The 24186-nt window shown below is 43.4% G+C and overlaps 1 protein-coding gene and 1 long non-coding RNA gene across 5 annotated transcripts; one reads left to right on the forward strand and one right to left on the reverse strand.

Annotated features, from left to right (window-relative positions):
• Positions 1-77: 77 nt before the first annotated feature.
• Positions 78-24165, forward strand: pknox1.1 (pbx/knotted 1 homeobox 1.1). 4 transcript variants are annotated; one of them, XM_052083039.1, is made up of 11 exons: positions 78-646; positions 1907-2019; positions 7024-7151; positions 7940-8111; positions 8642-8842; positions 8926-9037; positions 9188-9285; positions 21447-21575; positions 21655-21731; positions 22008-22174; positions 23275-24165. In XM_052083039.1, exons 2-11 carry the CDS (start codon positions 1969-1971, stop codon positions 23454-23456), a joined length of 1317 nt encoding a protein of 438 aa, XP_051938999.1. In that variant the 5' UTR covers positions 78-646; positions 1907-1968; the 3' UTR covers positions 23457-24165. The 4 variants fall into 4 exon arrangements, with proteins under 4 accessions (XP_051938999.1, XP_051938997.1, XP_051938998.1 ...); XM_052083037.1 differs by having other exon boundaries at positions 84-646; positions 8926-9070; XM_052083038.1 differs by having other exon boundaries at positions 99-646; positions 7021-7151.
• Positions 2484-6180, reverse strand: LOC127612146 (uncharacterized). Its single transcript, XR_007965605.1, has 3 exons — positions 6026-6180; positions 3169-3294; positions 2484-2545 (listed from the first exon to the last, which is right to left on the reverse strand). It is a non-coding gene; the product is annotated as an uncharacterized LOC127612146 (long non-coding RNA).
• Positions 24166-24186: the final 21 nt, after the last annotated feature.

A 24186-nucleotide genomic window follows, 5' to 3' on the forward strand; every position in this document is an offset into this window, starting at 1 on the left:
TAATGGCTGCCTTTAGCTAAATTTAGCTGCAGAGAATTTTTTTTTTCAAACATTCAGGGATCATTGTCCTGTTTTACTCTTTGAGACAGTGGAACGGTTAGACATCAAGCAACCATCTCTAGTGCTTTAATTTAGTCCTTTCCAGAGACAAAGAAAAAAAACAAAACCGCATAGCCAGTTAATTCTGGGTTCTCCATGTGTGTCCCACACGCCATAAAAATGTTCGGTTAAAGACGGGCATTTGTTGAAATGTTTCTGCCTGAGTATATTTTGAGTGATTGATTGTGGCCCAGAAAGAGGCTCAACTGTTAATAGCAAATATCAAGCAACTAATTAATGTATATTTACAATTTAGATAAGTGCTGTTTTTGTTTATTTGTGAAGAGGCATCGACGGGAATATGTAAATCAACATCTAAATGCACCATATTGGAAACACTGACAAACCAATCGGATGTAGTCATTGGGCAGAATAAACCCGACAGTGCAGGGGCAGTCAAGAGTGCTGCACAACGTCATTGACCGCCCACCTTATAAATATTAATGTAGTAAACGTCCCTGCGTGCTCATACGTGATGACGCACAGCGACAACTGCGGGTCCCGATTGCTGCAGCCGCTTGTCAGTGTGACGAAGATTGGCACTCAGGTAAGCTGTCACTCAAAATCCCTCTTTTCCGTCCCTATCAATCAAACAATCTGCGCTGAACGCAAAAATGCCCCAGGGCGAGAAACGCGGATTCTGTTGGGGAAACAGATGCTTGATGAGGCAGAACAGCATCGTAGAAAAATAAATGCTGTTCACAAGAGAAGGAGGCTGAAAAAACATGTCGGTGTTTAGACGAGGGTTGTGGAAAATCACACGGCTAACGCTCAAAACGAGGCCCGACAGCTGTAATGCTAGCGCGAAGGGGAGGGATAAGAAGGCGGCTGTCCTCCATGAATGGCTGTTGTCTGAAAGCTGTGGGCAACCTCGGTGTTGGTTCTTAAAATGTCGCTTAGTAAAATTATGCCAAATACAGTTTGTAATAATTCAATAAACCCAGAATTATTTTTCAGCGCCCAGTCATTTCACATCCTGTATCGGTACCAGATTTACCGTACGCCTCCACTATCGTATATTCCTTAAGCGGAGTTCTGAATGTCGCAACAAAATAGTTTTTGCCAATGATCATTTAGGGTAATATGACGGTTTGTATTTCAATCGTACCAGCAGGCCAGCCACTTATAAATAAAAGTTAGCTATTTTGCTAATGTTAGCCGAGGACCTGGCCCGTGTCACAGGCGAGCAACATGGAGAGTGAAAGAGAGAGGGACTGCATATTCTAAGTATTTATTTGGTCGCTAAACATTATTACACTTGGCTTCGTCGAACATGGTCACACTTTGCCGCCACAAACATAAATTGTTGCTGACACCGAGCTAAAAGCTAAGAGCGTTGTGGGTGTGTTAAAAGTAGTTCGAAGGTAACGCGATATTTGAAAGTGCAACGGAAAAGCGTGTCGTGTTGTCTCTATTGAGGTACATAGTGTTTCCTAGACGCCAGTTATGCATTGTGGCGGCAAATATTTTAAAATATGTGTAACCCCTATCATAATTTTTAATTTGACATCTTATGTTGTGTTTTCAAGTTTTCATTCATCTGGAATAAGGAAAAACAAATGGAACCCCCCAAAATACTATAATCCTAAACTCATTTGTGTGTTATCATCAAAGTACTCGTACTAATAATTATTTTTGCAAAAATAATAGGGACCTCACAGTGGTCGCTGCTCTGGCCCAAATAAAAATAATTTGCAATAAGTCGTTTGGTTTACAAAGAATCATAATATTTAAATATATCCCCAATATTGACATAATAATTGACGTTTGTCTGTTTTTAAATAAAATTAATTTTTGTTTTATTTAGGTTGACGACCTATTGGGACAATCGATAATGCCTGAGTGTTTGCAGCATCTGCATTGAACGTGATGGCAGCCCATTCGGTTTCCATTGACAAATACGCCAAAGGAAAGCAACAGGTGGGTGAGCAAAACAGATGTTGGATTATCATACATCACCTTTTCTGACACAAATGCATTTCATTTTGTTTACATAGTAATAAGGTAAATAGGTTCACAAAATGTAAATCATTTAACTTTCTTTGCTTCACTTTGTGGTGCTGTCAGTGGATTCGTTTTGGACACTCGGCTGAATAGATGGATGGTCTGTAGAGTGATCACCACCTGTTGGCTCTGATGGTGTGGGAAGATGCATATCCCACTTGGCAGACCCAAAAGTAGTGTGAGGGTTTGCTGGGAACGTCAGTGTGAGGGTTTGCTGGGAACGTTTGGCAGAATCTCATGTCAGGAAGAGTTTCAACTCCCACCTCCGGCAGAACTTTGCCCACATCCTCGGGGAGGCATGGGACATTGAGTCTGAGTGGACCATGTTTCATCCCTCCATTGTTGAGGCAGTCGATCACATCTGTGGCCGTAAGGTGGTTGGGCGGATGAGCTCAAGTATCAACAAGACATCTGCTGTTGTCCGGTAGCACGGTGGAGCCACCTGCAGACGACACACCCGTACAGTACTCTTTTGACGGCCGCATTTGCTCTGGGAATACAGAATTTTTGACGTATCTTAGAAAGACCATGGTTGTGGATTTCTGGTTAGAATGAGCTCTGACATTTGAAGGTCCTTATTCAAAGAGGAATGGGTGTTTAGCCTACTCTGGCATGGCTGCTCTCATAAGCCTTACTCAACTCTCAGGATTCCCTCTTTAAGAATTGAATTGTTTTATATGCCACTGCTCTTTTTCTTTTTGTAGGTTGCTATCATTTTGTGAAGCTGCAGCATGCGGAGTTCAGGCATGCATCGACAGCTTTCAACTAGCACAGAGCGAGAATCCCCCACAACACTCCGTCACAATGAACAAATGTTAGGATACTTTAAATTCATCATAGCTATTCTTGTCTCGGAAGGGGCGTTTACAGTCACATTCTACTGCACGGGTGCCCAACCTTTTTTGACCAAAGATCTAATTTTCGATCAACCAACCTCCCGCGATCGACTCGTTTCCAGACGCACGCGCATATGCCCTGAAGAGCAATAGCCATAACGGCCCCTGAGATGAATGAAACAGAAAAATAAAGTAGACACAAGTTTGTGAAGAGCATATCATTGCCTACCTTAGTAAAGACCTGACGCGGAGGCACGGGACGGGATTTTGCATCGTGTGAATGATCATAGCGTACGTGTACCGTTTTAAAATGCTTCTCCTGGCACTGCAGGTTCCCATTCTTTGCCCGTGCCCTCTGTGAATTGTACATGAAACAAATTCTCAATGAGAATAATAATAACAATAAAAGATAGCACACAACAACACTGATTGCAAGCTGCATTTTCAGCCTGCTGACCACTAACGACTTCCGGTGATACAGGTCACAGATAGGATGCCAAGAGTGCAGTATGCACTAACACAAATATATTAATAACACGCACACAGTCCCACAAATGTTTTGGGTTGGTTTTTGTGTGTGTGCGTTTCCCTCTGCACCCATGCTTTACTATATGTGTGTTGCATGCAAGACAAAGAACAATATCTAGCACACTGTTGTCAAAGTCATGGCCCGGGGGCCAGATCTGACCCGACACATAATTTTATGTGGCCCGCGAAATCAAATCAGGTTTGTCAAGTTCCATGATGCTTGCTAAAGTCGAAACCAAAATTTCATACTGTCACATGTAATCCACAATAAAGGATATTATTTTTGACTTCTGATTTTAAAAGTAGTTATTCATCAATTTGTTCTGCGATGTGAATGTAACATGTGGAGGGGATTAAACATTTATATGGGTTCCCATAATTCATAACGGCCCTCCAAGGGAAACCGTAACTACAATGTGGCCCGCGACAAAAATGAGTTTGACACCCCTGATCAAGCATTACGAACAGCACTTAACAGAGTCCTAAATAATTATGCAAATGAAATGAAGTCACAAACATTTCATTACTATCTTGATATCTATGTCCCACTGAGCAAGAAAGACGCCTTAAGATTAAGATATCCTTTATTTGTCCCGCAATGGGGAAATTACAATCAGAATTCCGAAAGGAAAACGCTGGGTAGGGAGACGGGGGGAAAAAACACGCTCGAACTATCCTCTTCCGAGGATAATTTAAGTCCAGGATAAAAAAAAGACCCTAGCACATAAATAAGCATATGACAGTTACAACAAGTCACAAGACATAACATGTAATTAGGGGGAGGACGAATGGGAAGGGGGGTAACCGCGATGCGGCCAAAATGACCAGCTGCACGGTCACCGTTGCGCTCCGCATATCGAACCACGTCACAGGGGAAAAAGGATCAGAGCGATGAAGACGGTGATGTGTATGCGCGTGTGGTTGTCCAGTGGTGTATGTGTATGTGTATGTGTATGCGTGCATAGCTGCTTTGTCAAGGTCTGCTCATCATGAAGACAGTCTCGGCTTATCAGTCCATGGCAGAAGGAGGGTGGTGGTGGTGGGGGCCCTAGACTCCATGCGTATTTCCATCCAGGGGAAAGGCCAAATAGCGGTGTTTGTTTTGGAGAGACGGCCGCAAACAAGTCCAGACACCCATGAGTCCTTGGTCTGTATCTCCTCACTGGCGCCGATCAGTCAGATCCTTCTCATTAAGGCCACTCCTATCCTGTCTGGAAGAAATCAAAACCTGGATGGCACAAAATTTCTTGAAATTCAACAAAAAAAAGACAGAGGTGATATTGTTTGGTCCCAGTGGCCCTTGTACCATCAAGTGTACCATCCTGTAGACTTGGGGCCCCCTGTCTCCTTATCTTAAGTCAACAGTCTCAAACTTGGGCCTTAAACTGGACAGCGATTTCAAACTCGATCGACATATTGGTGCCGTTGTTAAATCCAGCTTCTTTCACCTTAGACAGCTGGCCAAAATAAAACCTCTCCTCTCACATGAACACTTTGAGACAGTAATTCATGCCTTTGTCACATCCCGGCTCGATTACTGCAATGAACTTTACTTTGGAGTCAGCCAGTCCTCCATTAAGCGCCTTCAGCTGGTCCATAATGCCGCTCCTCGCCTCTTGACTGGTACTCGTAAGAGGGACCACATAACTCCTACTCTGGCATCCCTTCACTGGCTCCCCATTCATTTTATTTTAAAGATCCTCCTTTTTGTTTTCAAATCTCTGAATAATCTCTCACCACCTTACCTCTCTGAGCTCATCCGCCCCTACACACCTGCCCGGCGCCTCAGGTCTGTGGACCAGACATTATTAGAAGTACCAAGAACTAAACTGAGGCTCAGAGGGGATCGAGCCTTTTCTGTTGCTGGTCCCTCTCTCTGGAATGACCTCCCACTGAACATTCGGCAAGCCTCCTCGCTGCCATCTTCAAAGCCCTCCTCAAAACTCACTTGTATTCTTTGGCATTCGACTCAGCATGACTTAGATTTGTTCTTGGTTTTATTGTTTGGTGCTTTCTACCGCCTTCATCATTCATTCATCTTCCGAGCCGCTTGATCCTCACTAGGGTCGCGGGGGGTGCTGGAGCCTATCCCAGCTGTCTTCGGGCAGTAGGCGGGGGACACCCTGAATCGGTTGCCAGCCAATCGCAGGGCACACAGAAACGAACAACCATTCGCACTCACACTCACACCTAGGGACAATTTAGAGTGTTCAATCAGCCTGCCACGCATGTTTTTGGAATGTGGGAGGAAACCGGGGCACCCGGAGAAAACCCACGCAAGCCCGGGGAGAACATGCAAACTCCACACAGGGAGGCCGGAGCTGGAATCGAACCCGGTACGTCTGCACTGTGAAGCCGACGTGCTAACCACTGGGCTACCAGGCCGCTTTTCTACCGCCTTTATTACCGATTTGTTTTACTGTTTATTGTGCATGTTAAATTGCTCCATGTACAGCACTTTGTATGCAGCGATGGCTGTTTGAAAGTGCTCTATAAATACTGTTGACTTGACTATCTTGTCCGTTTATGGTTAACACAAAAGAAAACTGCATGCTTACCTTCATAGTAATGAGTATCATTTGAATGTGAACATTTTGAAGGCTTTGTCTCTTAAAGCAGCTGAGGCGAATGGATTGGCTTTTATGTTACGACATACGTCATTGAGCAAAAGCAGAGCCAAGAATAGCAGTGATCTTGCCAAGTATGTTGCCAATTTGTGGGAGGAGGCGGGACGGAAATAAATGGGCCGCTTTTGACAGTTGTACCGGAAACCTTTGGCATATACCCCATTATCAACAAAATTTTTCCAGTTTTCATTTTGTTTTGATTCTCTTTTATCTTTATCTCTGACTTGTTTTGCCGAAGACAGAACTTGGTTGCACAAAATCCTGATTACGTAAAAAACAATTTGTGGTTCGTGAAAAAGCAGAGTGACTAGTAATTCTGGGAAACCTAAAGCCACTGTTGCTGGTGATGTAGAAAGTTAAGTCAAGCTCTGTGTGCTAAGTAATTTAAAAAGTCAATTTTACATGTTTCTTTTAAATCACTGGGCAAAGATTCAGTCCTGGTCACCCACATGGTATGTGACGTTCACAATTTATATTATTCACAATTTATATTGATTTACTTGATGCAAATATTGCCGTTTATGAGTGTTTTATATGTCATGAAATTAAAAGTGACATCCCATGTGTCACTTGAAATCTGCATCTACTGAAAATAGATATGTGGCACATATTTTGCAGTGTTAATCCAGCCAAAGTTGTGTATTAGTTGCTGTTGTCAATACCTGAAAATAAGAGCTGAACTGTTGGTCTCTTGTCAACTGTTCATCTTTTTTTTGTCAACGCGAGTCTTCACAAGGGCCATAGTAAAGCAAGGCTCTGTTTGTAACTTTGCCCTCTGGCTCCCCTTGGTCCCTTGGCCCTTCACATGATGTGATCGTGAAACCCCAGCTCAAAGCCTTTCACATTTTCCGTCGGTTTCTGTTTGTTGCCCTCTGTTTGTGTCTTGTTGCAGTGATTTTAAATAGTTGTTCTTTATTTATCTTCAGCAGATGCAAGGAGTAGCCAAGTTAGAGAGTGATACAGAAGACAAGTTTGAGGGGATGTTAGCAGAGGCACCCAGCCCGACACTCACAGATACACAGACGCCCATGGACGTGGACAAAGCCTCCATATATCGGTACAACGAAGTCTCTGTGTCTGATTTCTGAAGTGTGTGTGCGTGCGTGTGTGTCTCTCTTTCTTCCTTTTAATCACACTTATGTTTCGGCTTAATGAGCTGCCTTTAAGATCTCATCAAAACAACCAACGTGATTCTGAAATGCAATATAATCATTCAGCATAAACCTACCGGCTTCACCTTGGACCTAATCTTCACAACTGTAATCAAGTGTTTGCAATGAAAGCTGATTTAGTTTTCAGCATGGCTGTGCAGGAATTTTTGCACACTCTTATGTGCCGAATTGATTTAACTCACACATTCGTGAGTTTTTTTTAGCATGATCTGCCCATTTAAGGTCATGTAACATTTCAGTGGGATGTAAGTCCAAACTTTGACTTGCCCACTCATAAAATTCCCCCCCCCAAAGCCATTCAGGGGTAGACTTATGTTTCGGGCCCCCTGTCCAATGTAAACCCCAAGAGGGAACCCCCATTCAACTTCCGGTTCAACATACTGAAGTTGTTCCGGTTTAAGTGTTCAGTAAGTATAGTATTAAATCGTAGTAGGTAGCTTGTGGACACAGAAGGAAACGAACCTAACCATTTTTACCTGCAACGTATTTGTCACATTTTAGACAGCGCGCGACACGATTCCACAGAAATCGGAAATTGGAAAGAACTGTTTTTGAAATGCATGCATTTAAGAGTATAAAGGGGTGTTAATTACATGGGTGAGTTGGCCATGAAAAAGAAGCTTTTATTTTGACCAAGTTATGTGAAAATGACCCATATATTTCCCTTTTGCAGACATCCCCTGTTCCCTTTGTTGGCTCTGCTGTTTGAGAAGTGTGAGCTGTCCACTCTTAGTTCTGAGTGCATCACGTCGGCAAGCTTTGATGTGGACATTGAGAATTTTGTCCGCTCTCAGGAGAAGGACGGAAAGCCCTTTTTCAGCGAAGACCCAGAACTCGACAACTTGGTGAGCTTACATCCGCCGACCAACAATGATATGCAGGCTCCACATTGTCTCTTTGGCGAACTTTTCTGTATTTTAGTCCGGCAGTTTGAAATCAAATGTACTTGTAGTACAAGATCATTCCATAATGATGTGGCTTCGAGACATCCATTTTTAAACATAGATAGCTGCTCAACTTGCATCTTTGCATTCATTGAAGCCTTGAATAAGCATTCCCCTTCTGTCTTTGTCATATTTATTTTACCTTGTGTTATTTTCACCAGTAGTAACCTGGGTTCTTGGGGATTGTATTTTGTGCAATCTCAAGTGGAAATATGGCAATATTTGAGTTATAATTCCAAAATGAATGATTGTTCAGCAATGATAAGTGATCACTTTGGTATTTATAAGAACAAAATGAATGACTGTTTCAACTTTGGTCACCTTGTTTCTGACCGTGTGTATTGGTTTTATGACTTAAAAAATGCGTATGTTACCGCTTGACTGCGTGTCCACAAATCCAAGACGCTTTCCTAAAATGCGATTTTTTGCAGATGGTAAAAGCCATCCAGGTGCTGCGAATCCACCTGTTGGAGTTGGAGAAGGTGAGTGACCTGTGCAAGGACTTCTGCAGCCGTTACATTGCTTGCCTCAAGACTAAAATGAACAGTGAGACCCTACTGAGTGGAGAGCCTGGTAGTCCTTACTCACCTGTTCAAAGCCAGGCCCCAAGTTTCTCACCAGCCAAATCCCAGGTCAGCGATCGCCATCAAGTCACCCTCATAATGTCAGTTTGAGGTTATTGTGAACAATCAATCCAAGGCCCTTTTGTTATCAGGTCCCCTGCTCCATCTCGGGGAGTCCTCAGGGTCAAATTGTGGTGCCGGCTTCAGCCCTGCAACAAGGAAATGTCACCGTCACGGCAGTAAATCCCACCCAGGTAGTTGCAGGTATGTCATCATGGCATACTACCACACCGACAGGTAACTGTCCTGTTACTGCATTATTACAGCTAAAGAGAAACTCATGTCGAAAATGGCACTCTGATAAAGCTGCCTAGCTCCAGCAACTCCAATATAACCATTGTGCATTCCTCCCAGGTGGCACAGTGTATCAGCCTGTAACAGTCGTCACTCACCAAGGACAAGTAGTAACACAGGCCATCTCACCTGGAACTCTACGTGTCCAAAACAATCAGGTTTGTCGTTTCTCTTTCTTTGACGTTGGCGTTAGCTCAAAAGACGAACACAAAAGTTCATTCCATCCATTCTCCGTACGGCTTTGCCTCCTTCGGGTTGTTAGTGTGCTGAAGCCACTCCCAGCTGTCTTCAGGCAGTAGGCGGGGTACAGCCTGTCGTGGTCATTCATTTTCCTGAAAAAAATAAAATGGCAGTGTTTGAAAAAAGTGAATAAACCAAACAGTAATCATCATAATTCTGACACAAATACATTGAGAACACTGAAAATTGTGTTCTCAATTGTCCCCCCCGTCCCTTCCAGAGAGAGAGAGATATCAGGGGTCGAAATAAGCGGTAATGAGAGCTGTTCTCTCATTCACATGATTGTCAATTACTGATTGACTGCACTAGCAGAAGTCACTGTCGTAGTACTCTAATAATATATCTGGACACATGGATCAGCTGCTCAAAGGGGAGAGGCTTTTTTTAACGTTTTTTGTTGTCTTGGACTTGACTCAGACTCCTTGGCAAGAGTGTTGAACATAATGACGTTTCTCAAATTTTGCTGTTCTATTTTTCTGTCTTAACGTTAACTCTTGAACTCTTGCTTCTTCCACTTAAATTTATCTTTTTTATTTATTTATAATTTTATCTGTGGTTCTTCTGCCGTTACCATGTATTTGAGATGAGAGCACGGCGTAGCCAGGGAGCTAAACAATCCTCCAATAAAAACATGAAGATGAGAATCCACTGTTTAGTATTTCTATGGAGTCTTTCTTGTAAAACTGTACACCAACAGAAACACAATACAAATGTTTGTCTAGCATCCAATTATTCATATGAAATGATATTCGACACTCTTGTAACAGCTCTATTCTCTTATTGTCTTATTCAACAAATCTATGGTAAATATCCACAGAGATTAATTGATGAAATACTTATATATGACAATAAATAACTTGCTCAGCAAAGAGCGATATATACAATTCTGTAAATGTACTTACAGATTGTGCCTGAATGTGTCAAAAGAAGGAGGATGGAAGTGGATGTTATCACACCTCTCCACTGTTTCACTCTTATGAATTAAAATGGCTACCTCACTGACCTTATGGGTGGTTATAACTACTTCCACCATAGAGGCACTGTACTGAACTGTAATACAATACTTCCATCACTGGGGCACTGCACTACACTGTAATACAACTACTCGGGGCAGAATACTCCCTGCCTGGCATCTGTAAAATGGTAACCCAATAAACCAACAGGAAAAAACAATGAACATCATCAAAGGTAAGTGTCAATGTATTATCCTCTATATAGTGTGCTTGGGAACCATGAAGAGAAGACCAGCTGGTCAGCTTGTAGGGTCCAGGTGGCATGATCAGCTGGGTTGTTGTCAGTGGACACCTTGTTCCACTGATTTGGCTTCGGGGCAAATTTGGACACAATTTTGGACACAGAGGTCACAATGGACCCAACTCCATTGTGACCTGTCGTCTATCATCTTGGGGTAAGCAACAGCGCTTACTGATTTAGTGGATGTGTCGCGAAGGATGCACATGTCTCTTCTCTGAGCTTGGATGCTGACAGGCATCAGGTGGATGATAGCTGTCGAAGTTTGGCAGATACCAACACTCTTCACCGGATGTAGGAGGAGGAGCCGGTTCTGTGTGTCCGAAATGTAATTTTTTTCCCATGAATTCTACATTGTGAGCTTTCGTCCTCAGCTTCTTCTTCAAAGTACGCTGAAGGAACGGGAGATGGTTGAGGGCTTGCTTTCTGTTGTTTGGCAAGCGTTGCCTTGGAAACCGTAACGGGAGGGGAGCTACTGAACTGTTGGAGTCATCCTTTGAGAACTCTTCATTTGTGATTTGGAGGGAGATCTCGTCTTCGACAGAAAGTGGCAGTTTATCATTCTGAATGGTGCGCCTGAAGATCTGCTTGCAAAGACAAACTGGAACCGTGTTTCGAGGAGGTTGTTTAGGGTGCTTTCCTGTAAACTTCTCTTTAACGTAGATGCTGTTCTCACAGGGTTTGAAGCAGCTGACTCGATCATTCTCCAAGATACTGGTCCTAAAAGTGTTCACAGTGGATTTGTGGGCTCACCTGAGGCACACGTCTCCGATAATTACCCATCCTAAATCAAGGCGTTGGGCTTATGGCGCATTGTGTGGCCCATTACACTGGCTGCGAACCTTGTGGACTCGAATGACGTCTCTTCCAAGCAACAGAAGGATTTCAGATCAAGCGTCAAGCGGTGGTATCCTGTTAGCAATGGTTTTGAGGTGGTGATGGTGTGAAGCGGCCTTGGAGTTGGTATCTCTTCTCTGTTATTCGGTATCAAATTGCATTCAATGAGTGTTGGAAGTGCCAAGGATACTCCACCATCGATAGCCTCTATGACAAAGTTTGTGGCTCTTCTTCATCTGATTTCTGTCGTGCCAGAACATGTTTTCAGTGTATAGGGAGTGACCATTCCCTGAACGTTAAACATGTCGAAGAAGGCGGATTTGGCGAGTGACAAATTACTCTGGTCGTCCAGCATTACATACATTTTCTTCTTTTGTTCAGGACATCCTTTGGGATACACAGTGACCAGGCATATCTTGGAACATGACTTTCCGTGCAAGCCTTCCCCACAAATTTCAGTGCAGCTGGATGTAGCTACAGTGGAGTTCTCCTCAGCTTGCTCCCCGCCATCACCCTCGGAAGTCACGGGATCTTTTTCCATCATGGAGAGTTGAGATGTGACGATCGCTGTAACACTCTGAACAGCGAATTGCTGTCTTAGTCTTTGTCTATAGTTTGTGGACATGCAGCATTTGAAACGGATGAAATGCTTTTTAAGGAAACTCTTCCTTTCCTCTAAGGTCGTCATTCTGAAATCCCTACACTGACTGGTTCAATGTCTTTCGGGGTCTATGGGGGGGTTGTCACTACCTGAAAGGTTGGAGGCTTCAACCTCAGTTTTGTGAGCCGAGATTGGAGTCCTGCTCTTCCACTGCTTGATGGGAGGTTTCTCATCATCTTTGTAGCGTGCTGTGTCGGAGCCTTGGAGGGCAAAACTGGGATCCATCTTCATTTCTGCGTAACTGTTCACAAAGTTTACGAAGAAGGAGAATGGTGGATAATGGACACGGTTTTCTCTCCTGTATTTAGTTCCTTGAGTGACCCATGTTTCTTGGAGGTTGAATGGAAGCTTCTCAACAATGGAATTAATGCCTCTAGCTGAGTTGAGGAAACTGAGGCCAGGCAGGTAACCATCATTCTTTGCACCTTCTACTTCCAGAAGAAGGTCTGCAGGTTCTTGAAGACGTCGGCTGTCTTTTTGATGTTAGTTACATTGTCGAGGCATTTGAATAGTGAAGCTTCAATAACCTCTGGAGAACAGTAAGTCTTTTCCAACCATTCCCATAGTCTGTTGAGGACAGCCGCTGGATCGTTGACATGGACTGCTCTGATCCGCAGGGCATGCTGAAGTGACTCCCCCCCCCACCAAGCCATCTGGTAAGTAAGTCAGGCTCCTCACTAGGTTTGAGATCCAAGCCGTCAATGGCATTATCGAAAGTAGACCGCCATGACCGATAGTTCTCAGGCTGATTGTAAAACACCTTGAACCCGGTTATGAGAAGGTCACGACGAGCGAGAAGGGCAGCTAGGTCAGAGACATCTGTGTACCTGCGTGGAAGCCTGTCGCTGAGTTTGCATGGAGAACTTGCTGCATTGTTGCCTTGTGGTGAGTGGGGACTGAAGGTATTGACGTTGGCATGAGGGAAGACTGCCCGCCGTGTGTTTTGGGGCTGCTCAAAACGCTGGGTTGTACAAGATTGCACAGGCTGTGGCTGTTACATGAAATGTCCTTATATTGGAGCTGTGGAGGGTTTACTGACTTCCCTTTCTTAACAGCTTTCGCGTCTATTTGGGGGTTGAAGTGTGCGTCAATGTAGTCTTCAATGCGTTGTTTTGATTGAGCTGGCGATAAAGGGGGGCCGATAGCCAAGTCAGCTTGACTCCCTTCAATTTCTGCGGCAGCTTCACGCACCTTCACTGCAGCGCGTACAGCTTAAGCTTCACTCTTTTCTTTACGGGTTCGTTCAACGTCCATGTCAATTTTAAGTTTAGCATATTCAGCTCTTTTGCGTACAGCCTGTGCCTTTGCGCGTGCAGCTGCTGCAACCTGACTTGAAAGAGCGCTTTGAAGATGATGGCTGGCTAGCACTTGAAGACCCACACACTAACTTAACCTCGAAGTTAGACATTGCCTTGGGCTCTGACATTTGTTCTTGGAGGAGGTGTAATGTGGATCCAATCCACTGCTGTTTTTGACGTAGAGGTAATCTTTTTACTCTTCTGCCCTAACCTAACCTAACCTAACCTAACCTGCCCTAGCCTAACATGCGTTTGAGATGAGAGGCGTAGACGGCGAGCTAAACAATCCTCCAATAAAAACACGAAGATGAGAATCCACCGTTTGGTATACACTGAAAACATGTTATACATATGAAATGATATTCGACACTCTTGTAACAGCTCTATTCTCTTATTGTCTTATTCAACAAATCTATGGTAAATATCCACAGAGATTAATTGATGAAATACTTATATATGACAATAAATAACTTGGTCAGCAAAGAGTGGTATATACAACTGTGTACATGTACTTACAGATTGTGACTGAACGTGTCAAAAGAAGGAGGATGGAAGTGGATGTTATCACACCTCTCCACTGTTTCACTCTTATGAATTAAAATGGCTACCCCACTGACTTTATGGGTGGTTCTCACTACTTCCACCACTAGAGGCACTGTACTGAACTGTAATACAATACTTCCATCACTAGGGGCACTGCACTACCCTGTAATACAATTACTGGGGGCAGAATAGTGGTTTTATTGTTTGCTCTTGCTTGTAAAGTGTCCTTGAGTGTTGTGAAAGGCGCTTACAAATAAAATTTATTATTGTCATCTGGACTTGGACTCGGACCTTGTGATCTCAAACTTGACTTGGACCTTTGTTACCCGAATTTGTGACTTGGATTGGATAAAGTTAGATTTGACTACAACCCTGCACTCGCGGGGTTCCATCCACTTGAATGAGAGGTCTCCAGCCTCCAGAGTAGAGTGTCACTGCTTCCTTTGCCGGACGGTTGTAGCTCCCGTCTCAGGGTTGGCGCAGTTAAGATGATGAGCCATTGATTCAAAGGGGCAACCATGAAGCCCTCTATTCAGAATAAATGAGTGCTGGGGGGTGAGCTTTGAGTACCTTTTGAAAAATCACTTTTGCATTACTTCATCTATTGGATTCTATGTTTCATATAGAAGTTGTAATTATGGTTTCCTGGGTGAATATTGATGAAAACACAAAATATGTGGACGATATACACTGTATTTTTGACTTGATACCTTGACTTGAATCCGGAAACAGAATTTCTCATTTTGTGCATTTGATAGGCTCTACATTGCCACATCATGGAAAGGCAATTCATAATTTAATATTCTAAATGAGCATTAAATTTAATGATACAAATATTGAACAACTAATTGTGTGTTGTTCCACCTCAGAACTTGTTTTATCATGTCAGGTTTTTTTGTACTGAAACTCTGTGGGTTTTTAACATAAAATTTGCAAATACTGGCATTATAGCCATGACATTTACACTTAGTGAATGATAACTTTAAACAATTCATTTCAATGCGCAGGATGCTTTATAAAAAATAAATTTTATGTAATTGCCCAACTAAGCAAATGGCTTCAATTTGGGTTAATGGCCCATAGAATGAGGGATTCCTTTGTTTGATGCATTAAAATACACTTCATCATCCAACCTGTAGCGTCAGTTTGAGTCGCGCACAGTGACTGAAGTTGCCCAGCCAACCGATTATCAGTTGAGGCTAACTTTACTTGTAATATACTGTACATCACCAAACACAGCATATGAATAACATAGCAAGCACCCTTCATGAGCATCTATACTTATCTGCAAACATGGAAGCTGCTCATTTCACTCATGATATCATGTTTTGCTGTGTAAAGTGAATACCTTCCCTTCTTCTTTTCTTTCCGGCAGACTGGGCACATTAAGTGCATTGCTGCCATCCTCTGGTCAGATTACTAGCACACAAAGCAAACCAAAACTAACACCTGTTCAGTTTTTGGATACAGCCCAGTGTTTCTGAAAAAACTGCAAAACCACCCTTCCCCTCTGCCTTCGTGAACCATTTGGCCCCACCAAATCATTCGAAATGACATGCCCCCTAAACCTAACCCAGCCATCACCTCAATCGATGCTGCAAATGATGGACATCACAGCATCACATCTGCTCCTCTGACTTCCTTACACCACAAACCTCACAACAGCCATCACAATTTTTGATCATAAGTGGAGTCCACCGTCCAGTCCACAGTGAGACAAAGCCCTGTCAATTTTGTATCCTCTTGCCTTGTGAAACATGTAGTAATAGTACACTCTGCGAATGGATTAATGTGTTAAAGATTCCTCCCTCTCCTTTCAGTATTCCACGTTTATTGCCATTAAGATAAGATATCCTTTATTTGTCCCGCAATGGGGAAAATACAATCAGAATTCAGAAAGGAAAACGCTTGGTAGGGAGAGGGGGGAAAAAAACGCGCTCGAACTATCCTCTTCCAAGAATAATTTAAGTCCAGGATAAAAAAGACCCGAGCACATAAATAAGCATATGACAGTTACAACAAGTCACAAGACACAACATGTAATAAGTGGGAGGACGAATTGGGGGGGGTAACCGCGACGCGGCCGAAATGACCAGCTGTCACCATCACCGTTGCGCTCCGCATATCGAACCGCGTCACGGGGGAAAAAGAATCGGAGCGATGAAGACGGTGATAACAAGGATGTGTATGCGCGTGTGGTTGTCCAGTTGTGTACGTGTATGCGTGTACAGGTCATAGCTGCTTCGTCGAGGTCTGCTCATCATGAAGACAGTCCCGGCTTATCAGTCCATGGCCGAGAAGGAGGAGGGTGGTGGTGGGGGCCCTAGACTCCAAGCATACTTCCATCCACGGGAAAGGCCAGATAGCGTTGTTTGTTTTGGAGGGACAGCCGCCAACAATTCCAGACAGCCTTGAGTCCTTGGTCTGTATCTCCTCACTGGCGCCGATCAGTCAGATCTGAAAATTCTTTCCGCAGCGCGGATTCCAACTTCTCCATGGTGTTGTCGATCGCGCGGAGTCGCTCCAAAACCGCAACAATATTGCGGTTGGGCTCAGTCACCACTTGAGTGTGAGTGTTGGACATTCGTGCCAAGCCATCCAGAGTGACCGGCAGCTTCTTCACTTCCAATAGAGCCACTCCCGTCGGTTGAATTTTGCGATAGAACAGCAAGCTGCCAACACCAAACAGCAGCATACCTGTTATCAAAAGGCCAATATAATATTATTCATATAGTAAATATTACTTCCCTAATTTTGGCATGAGATTCCATGCTCCCCAAGGACACTTAGATCTGTACTCCTGAATGGTTTGTTCTCAATTTGGCAATATCACCTGCTATTTCATTGCCCATGACACCCACATTTGTTGGCATTCATCTATCCATCCATTTTCTCCCGCTTATCCAAAGTCGGGCCAACAGCTGTAGCAGGGAAACCCAGACTTCCCTCTCCCCAACCACTTCTTTCTGCTCTGAGTGATCCCAAGGTGTTCCGGGGCTAACCAGGAGACAAACTCTCCAGCGTGTCCTGGGTCGTCCCCGGGCTTCCTGCCGGTAGGATATGCCCGGAACACCTCACCAGGGAGCCGTCCAAGGAGGCATCTTAACAAATGCCTGAGCCACTTCTCGACATGGAGGAGAAGCGGCTCACCTCTGAGCCCCTCCCGGATGAGCGCGCTTCTAAGCTTATCTTGAGGGAGAGCCCGGACACCCTGCAGCGAAAACTCATTTCGGCCTCTTGTGTCCAGCATTCAACATCGTTCTTTCTGTCATGACCCATAGCTCATGGCCATAGGTGAGGAGGGTTGGAACGTAGGTCGACCGGTAAATTGAGAGCTTCGCCTTTTGGGCTCAGCTCCTTCTTCAACATGACAGACCGATATAAAGTCTGCATCACCGCAGACGCAGTCGTGATCCGTCTGTCAATCTCCCCCCTCCCTCCCGCCGTCACTCGGGAACAAGACCCCAAGATACTTAAACACCACCACTTAGGGTAAGATCTCATCGCCGACCCACAATAAGTCCATTCCGTAACGATCATCTCCAACCTGAAAATCAACATTCAATCACGAGATCCGGTGGAGCCCTACCGCCACCTCTTCCCAATGCCACCCCAGCGTTGACAAAGAATCAGTGCAAATTAAAGAAATTTTAACCCCCAATTCTTCTACCCACCACAGTGACCAATGAATCCCAATCAATTCAACCGTGAAGACAGCAATGCCATCAGGAAGCTGTCGACCCTGTCTAAACTCTAACTGAGGAACTTAAATACCAAAACTCACTTGACAGCTCGTCGGATCCCTTGACCCATCATTGTAAATTATGCAGCATCGACCCTTTCATTCCTAAGGTGCGTATTTACATAAATCCCTTTTGTAACCATGTCGTACCGCTTCATATACTGAAACATCTACTGTATGTCAGGGTCAGACTATAACCAAGGTTGAATGGCAGGCCAAAACACAGGACCCACAATGTCTCTACCCTGTAAACATGGATGGACAATTTGATTTTTAAATGACTGTTTAAAAAAAACAAAGCTCGCACTATCTGTTTCTCTTCTATATAGCCAGCTATCATCGAATACTGATGCAAAGAGAAGTGATTCTCCAAATCCTTTTAACTTGATAATATAATTAAGTTTGTAAATTTCCCCAGCGTGGGACGAATAAAGGATATCTTATCTTAAAGGCCATTTGCGTAATACAAAGGACTTTTTCCCTTTTCCACGAGTGGAGCAGAGACTGAGGTCGCACTCACTGCATCCACACATATTCTAAGTGTCCTTGCCTGAACCACATCACGTTTAGCCAAAGTGGTCTTGGCTGCGGAGCCATGGACCACAAATCCATTGTGAAACACCGATCGAACCATAGCTCTATTTAATGTTAACATTACATCCCTCCCTGCATCTCAAGTAGAACCAGTTAGGTAAATCCTTATGTTTGTAGCTGTATTACATTTGTTAACTATTGTCTGAATATGTTTTTCTATGTAAGTTTTGTTTTTAATCCAGCCATATTCCGAGAAATTATATACAGACACCCCTTCAACTCGCCCACCGTGATGTACAGGCACTGCGCTGGTAGGCAATGAGTATGCCCACACCTGCTCTGCGCCTCTCACTGGGGGCAACTTCAGAGTGGAAAGGAGTCCAACCCCTCTGTGTGTGGAGGCAAGTCTGACTGTGTCAAGTTGGAACATATCTGCCTCGCACATCAGCACAGGCTCTTTCCCTGTAAGAGAGGTGACATTCCATGACCCTATGCTAGCTTTTGTGACCCCATTGGAAGGGGGACCCACGTTTACTTCTTAGGGCTGAGCCCTGCCAGGCCCCATGGGTGTAGGCCCGGCCGCCAGGCCCTGCCAGCGAGCCCCACCTCCAGGCCTGGCTCCAGAGTTGGGGGCCCTGGTGACCCACGTCCAGGCAAGGAAAACGGAGGTCCATGAATTATACTTATCATAAGTGACTTACCTAGCTGACAGTTTGAGCTTTTCGTCTGAGCTGTAACTGCTTCCTTGTGCCCGTCAGGAAAGCATCAAAATAAGGCTACCTGACCTGGTCACGGCTGCGAACTATCGCTTTGCCAGTGTCCCTGTTGATGGTGTCATCTTCGTGGAGGGACGAGCGGGTTTACATGCTTCCACACACCCAGGACACATTGCTTTAATGGCGGCAATTGGTTGGAGCGCAGTTTAACGAATCAAAAAACTAAAACAAAAGAAGTTATCGTGAACACAACACGAAGAAACGGAATGTGAGACAACAGTGTGACGAAACACAACAAGGGAAGGTGCTGGGTGCAGCTCAGTCAGCTCACGGGACAAATCCAGTTGTGCTCTCATTGATCGATGTTGCGCCGGGAACCAATCATGCGACTTATATGAGTGCCCAAGTCCAGTCAAGTCCAATACAATCATGCACAAAGTCTCTGAGTCTGTATATATGGCTATATATTTTTTTCTTTTTTTATTACCATATTTTCCGCACTGTAAGGCACACCTAAAAGCATTCAATGTTCTCAAAAGCTGACAGTGCGCTTTATAATTTTTTTTTCCCCAAGATGGCACCCGAGTAGGCAGCCTTAGGCAAGTGCTCTTCAAGAGCGTTGCTTTTTTGTTCTTTTTTTGTTTTTGTCTTTTGTTTTGTCACATCACTTTGTTTGTTGTTTCATCGTGTGGACCTGATATGAACTGTTCAGCGTTTTTAGGCCACGACATTTGTCAAAGGAGAAGTATCTGTTGCGCCTTCTCGGCAGCATGCCTGTACCAACAGATTTTGATTGGGAGGAATGTCGGCACCATTGACTGTCGGTGCTGGACAGACCTGGGGCGCTTGTGTTTTTTCCGCCTGTAATGGGCAGCATTTTTCACAACACCATTTTGTTCAGTGGAGATGTCGGCGCTATTGACTTTGAAACTTAGCTTGTAGCCGACGTGTGCACATTCTGAGCATGACGTCTCTGATCCACTGATTAAAGGACACTTTGATTCTCACTTTTTCACCTCAAACTGCTTCAAACAACAAAGCGTGTGACGGAAAAGTGGTTAGGACTGCACGGTTGTCCGTGTTTTATGTTATGTGTTGTGTTTATTTATTTTACTTTATGTTAACTGTTTTGTTAAGCGCTTTGTTACAGCTGCTGCTGTTGTAAAAGTGCTATATAAATCGGCATGTATTGTATTGTATAATCAATCCAATGCGCCTTTATGTATGGATCAATATTCTGATTTCTGGAACGTACTATTTTAAATGATCTGTAAAGCACTTTGCTACAGCTGCAGCAGTAGTGAAAGTGCTATACAAATAAAGTTGTATTGTATTGCTTTGGTGGCATCCATCTAGTGGATGCATAATGCAACTGCACCCACTAACGTGTCTTGTATTTTATGCGCCTTATAATGCGGTGCGCCCAATATATGAAAACTGTTTTAAAATAGGCCATTCACTAAAGATGCGCCTTACACTCCGAAGCGCTTTCTCGTGCGGAAAATACGCTATTTAATTTTTTAATGAATGGAGTATTTTAGCAAAACTGAATCCACAAAACTTGAAGCGAGAAGTGGCGAGAGGTTACTGTATTTTAATAAAGGTTTGACTCCCTTCCCTGCGACTGACTGGCAACAAATTCATGGTGAAGTCCACTTTTAGTCCAAAGTCAGCTGGGATTGGCTCCAGCACCCTGATAAGCGGTGTTGAAAATGGATGGTTGGATGGATGACTCCTACCCCTTTACTGAGTCATTAACACCATGACAAATACACAGGGCCCACGTACTAAAAATGATATACTCGCGCTTAGGACACAAATCTACTGCTGTATATCTAACTAGAGTTGTATACGTTCTTACGTCGCCAAAGTGAGGGTGGGGGGGCAATAATTAGAATGAAAGTCAGGGGTACGTCCCCCTTGCCATCTGCATCCATGAGTACAGAGAAGGTCATCATTATATGTGAATTTTTTCTCTTCACGGGGCAGCCTGGTCCCTATCATCCACAAATTTCGGTGGTCCACTGTATAATAATATGAGTTAAGTGCTCACTTAACAAAAAAACACTTAAAAAATGATGTTCACTGTTGGCAATTTTTAAAAATTGTTGAATAGATAATGCTACAGTAATGTAATTTTAATGACTGTGATTTGGTTTTCCTTTTTTTTTAAATCCAATTGTACATCACAGCAAGCGGCATCTTATTGAAACAATATCATTTGATTCTGTTTTTAAAAAAAATACACTGACATAATACGGGTCATGATTTAAGTGAGCGTGTTGACATTGTCATCGACAACCGTTCAAGTTTGTTGCATGGCCCCTTTGGAAAATGAATTGCCCCGGGTGTACCGGTAAGTTGGAAATTTTAAGAGGCTTTAAGAAAATTCTTATGATGTAGCAATTGGGTTGTTTTTATCAAGTATGTTTAACATTACCAATTTACAATGGTATGTATCGTTGTTCTTGGCTAACCTATTCTCCATTTTGCTCAGCTCCAGCTGCGGTTCCATCAGGACTTAAACCTCTTCAATCATGACGACAGCTCGACAAAAAACAAACGCGGCGTTCTACCCAAGCATGCCACAAATGTCATGCGCTCATGGCTTTTTCAGCACATTGGAGTGAGTTTTTTGTGCGTCGGGTCATTTGTCAACCTTGAAATAAAAAACCAACAAAATATCTGCCTCCCTACCTCTGTAGCATCCTTACCCAACGGAGGATGAAAAGAAACAGATAGCCAGCCAGACAAATCTGACACTTCTACAGGTCAACAACTGGTGAGTGAAGTTTCCCCAATAGCCTTCTTTTCTCTCCCTATTGTTTGAATCATCTCATGTATTTGAACATAAGATATGTCTGACAGTGTGTGAGTTATGTTAACTTGACTGGCTTGCTGTTATTAATCTATGTTTGCATGCGTTTCTTGGGAGATACGAGCAACGTTGCCTCATTACAGCGCAGTTTCATAACTCAAGTCTGCTCAATACCTATGGGAAAAGAATCACACTTTGGGGAGAAAAACACAGAAACTATATGCTGCCTTGTGTTTGCAGGTTTATAAATGCTCGAAGGCGGATTCTGCAGCCCATGTTGGATGCCAGCTCCTCCGAGACGCCTAAAACTAAAAAGAAGACTCCTCAAAACAGGCCACTGCAGCGCTTCTGGCCTGACTCCATTGCCTCAGGGGGTGGCACACCACAGCAAGTTACAATGCCAGATGGTATGAATAAAATATTACAAAATGGCCAAAACGTTTTACATTCTTACAAATCTGTCTTATTTACATTTTATTTAATTTATGAAAACTGTTTTGGCCACAGCAGAAGTGCCTAACCTCTTTTAACCGACGACCTACTTTTCAAGTCAACCAACCTTCGACCGTTACTGCACGCACACTTGTGCGCGTGCGCGCTCACACACACGCACACGCATACCATGATGAGCAGCAGCCATAACAGCCCCTAACATGAATGAAACAGAAAAATCAAGTCGCGTTTATGAAAAGGAAATCACTGCCTACCTTAGTGGGAGACCTAACGCGGAGGATGGGACACACTTTTGCAGCATGTTAAGCGAAAGGAACAACACTTCCGTAGTTCACATGTACCCTTTTAAAATGTGTCTCCTCGCTAAAATATTACCATTTTTTTTGCCAGTGCTATCATTTAATTGTAGATAACACAAACGGAATAAGAACAATATTTAAAAAGAAAGAACGAAAAACCAAAGCTGCTGACCACTAACAACTTCCAGTGATGGAGTTCATGCACCACCGTCGGTTAAACATGACCTGCTTTTTTATTTTATTTTTGAATACTTTTTTTTTTTTGTGAAAGTGAAACTGATAGGATGGTTAGGATGCAGTGTACACTAACACAAAAATATATAATATTCCTAACAGACACACCAATTCCCCCCTTCCCCTAAGGAAGATGCACATCACCAGCGTCGGACGAAATCCTTTTATCTCTAAAACCATTGCTTTTCAGGAGACCCCAAAAACATATTTGTTCACCCATTAACATTGCGTCATCAAAGAAGGCAAGCCATTCTCAACACTGCAGTGTAGTTTTGTGAATTTTTTTTTAAATGAACCCAATTGAGACATAGACGGTTTCAGCCCGACACCAGCCACATGTATATGTACAGCGACAGATCTGACGTGCACGGTGCAATCTAAATATTTTTGTCGGACATCATGAATGAGTTTGATCATCTCTGAATGTGATTTTTTTCCCCCCATTTTTACCAAGTTTTTATTGGGGTAAACCTTGACCCAGATTTCTACTCGGACATTCAAGTTCCTTGACTGGTTTTTAGGTACAATGGTGACGATGAACATGGAGGGTCTCCACAGCCTGACATCGGATGGTGCGACACTGGCTGTACAGCAGGTGATGCTCGGAGGCCATAGTGAAGATGAATCTGGGGACAGTGGAGAGGATGACGACGACGCGGATATGGCTGGGCTGGGCCTTGACAACAGTGAATCACTCCAGTAGATAATGCGCACAAACATCATACACTACAGTACATGTCCACGCAAAATGTCAAATGAGTCTGCAAAAGCGTGCGGATTTTTGGATGGCCATCGTACAAATAGACACACACATTTGGGTTTATCCAGAGCACAAAACAGGATTTGTGGGAATTATCCCAATCTTCCTAAAATCCACCTTTTGCCGTGCGTGTTTTTCAGAAACTGTTTTTACTTATTTAGTTGCTGTAGGCGATTGCACTTTGTATATTTAAGTGAGAAAATAAATGAAATTCATCCGAGGAAAGTGTTAAACACCAGAAGCGAGTTTGTTATGCTACGTTCATAAATATTCACAAACATCATGTCTTTCTTCACCCCTGTTGAATTGTAAGTTTGGATGACAACACTTTAAAGTTCTATTGTTAGGGTTTGTCTCCTTTTGCATGCTTGTGTTTTGAGTAGATATGTGCAAGACTGACTCCACAGCTCTCACATGGACCTCTGCAAAAGAGCAAAGCTCTTGGGAGTTTCAAAATAAAAGGCAGATGCTTATTTTTATATCCATACACATAATATGAAAACAGTGGGGTTTTTTTGTTTGTTTTTGTTCCGTTTGTAACAAATGTTGATGTACAGATTCATAAAAGCAGCAACCTTGTTTTCCAGGGTTCTTTGTGAAGTTTTCTTAAAAAACTGAAAAAAAAAGAATTAAATTGGTTTTAAACTTTAAATCGAGTTCTGTGTTTTCTTAA

The sequence above is a fragment of the Hippocampus zosterae genome, chromosome 12 (genome assembly GCF_025434085.1).
Source record: "Hippocampus zosterae strain Florida chromosome 12, ASM2543408v3, whole genome shotgun sequence".
Lineage (NCBI taxonomy): Eukaryota > Metazoa > Chordata > Actinopteri > Syngnathiformes > Syngnathidae > Hippocampus > Hippocampus zosterae.

Excerpts from the sequence above, each read along its gene's own strand:
- pknox1.1 (XM_052083036.1), top strand. The coding sequence starts at position 1,969 with ATGGCAGCCCATTCGGTTTCCATTGACAAATACGCCAAAGGAAAGCAA. Across the intron at positions 9,286-21,446 it reads TACGTGTCCAAAACAATCAG|CTCCAGCTGCGGTTCCATCA; the intron begins GTTTGTCGTTTC and ends CATTTTGCTCAG. Across the intron at positions 21,576-21,654 it reads GGCTTTTTCAGCACATTGGA|CATCCTTACCCAACGGAGGA; the intron begins GTGAGTTTTTTG and ends CTACCTCTGTAG.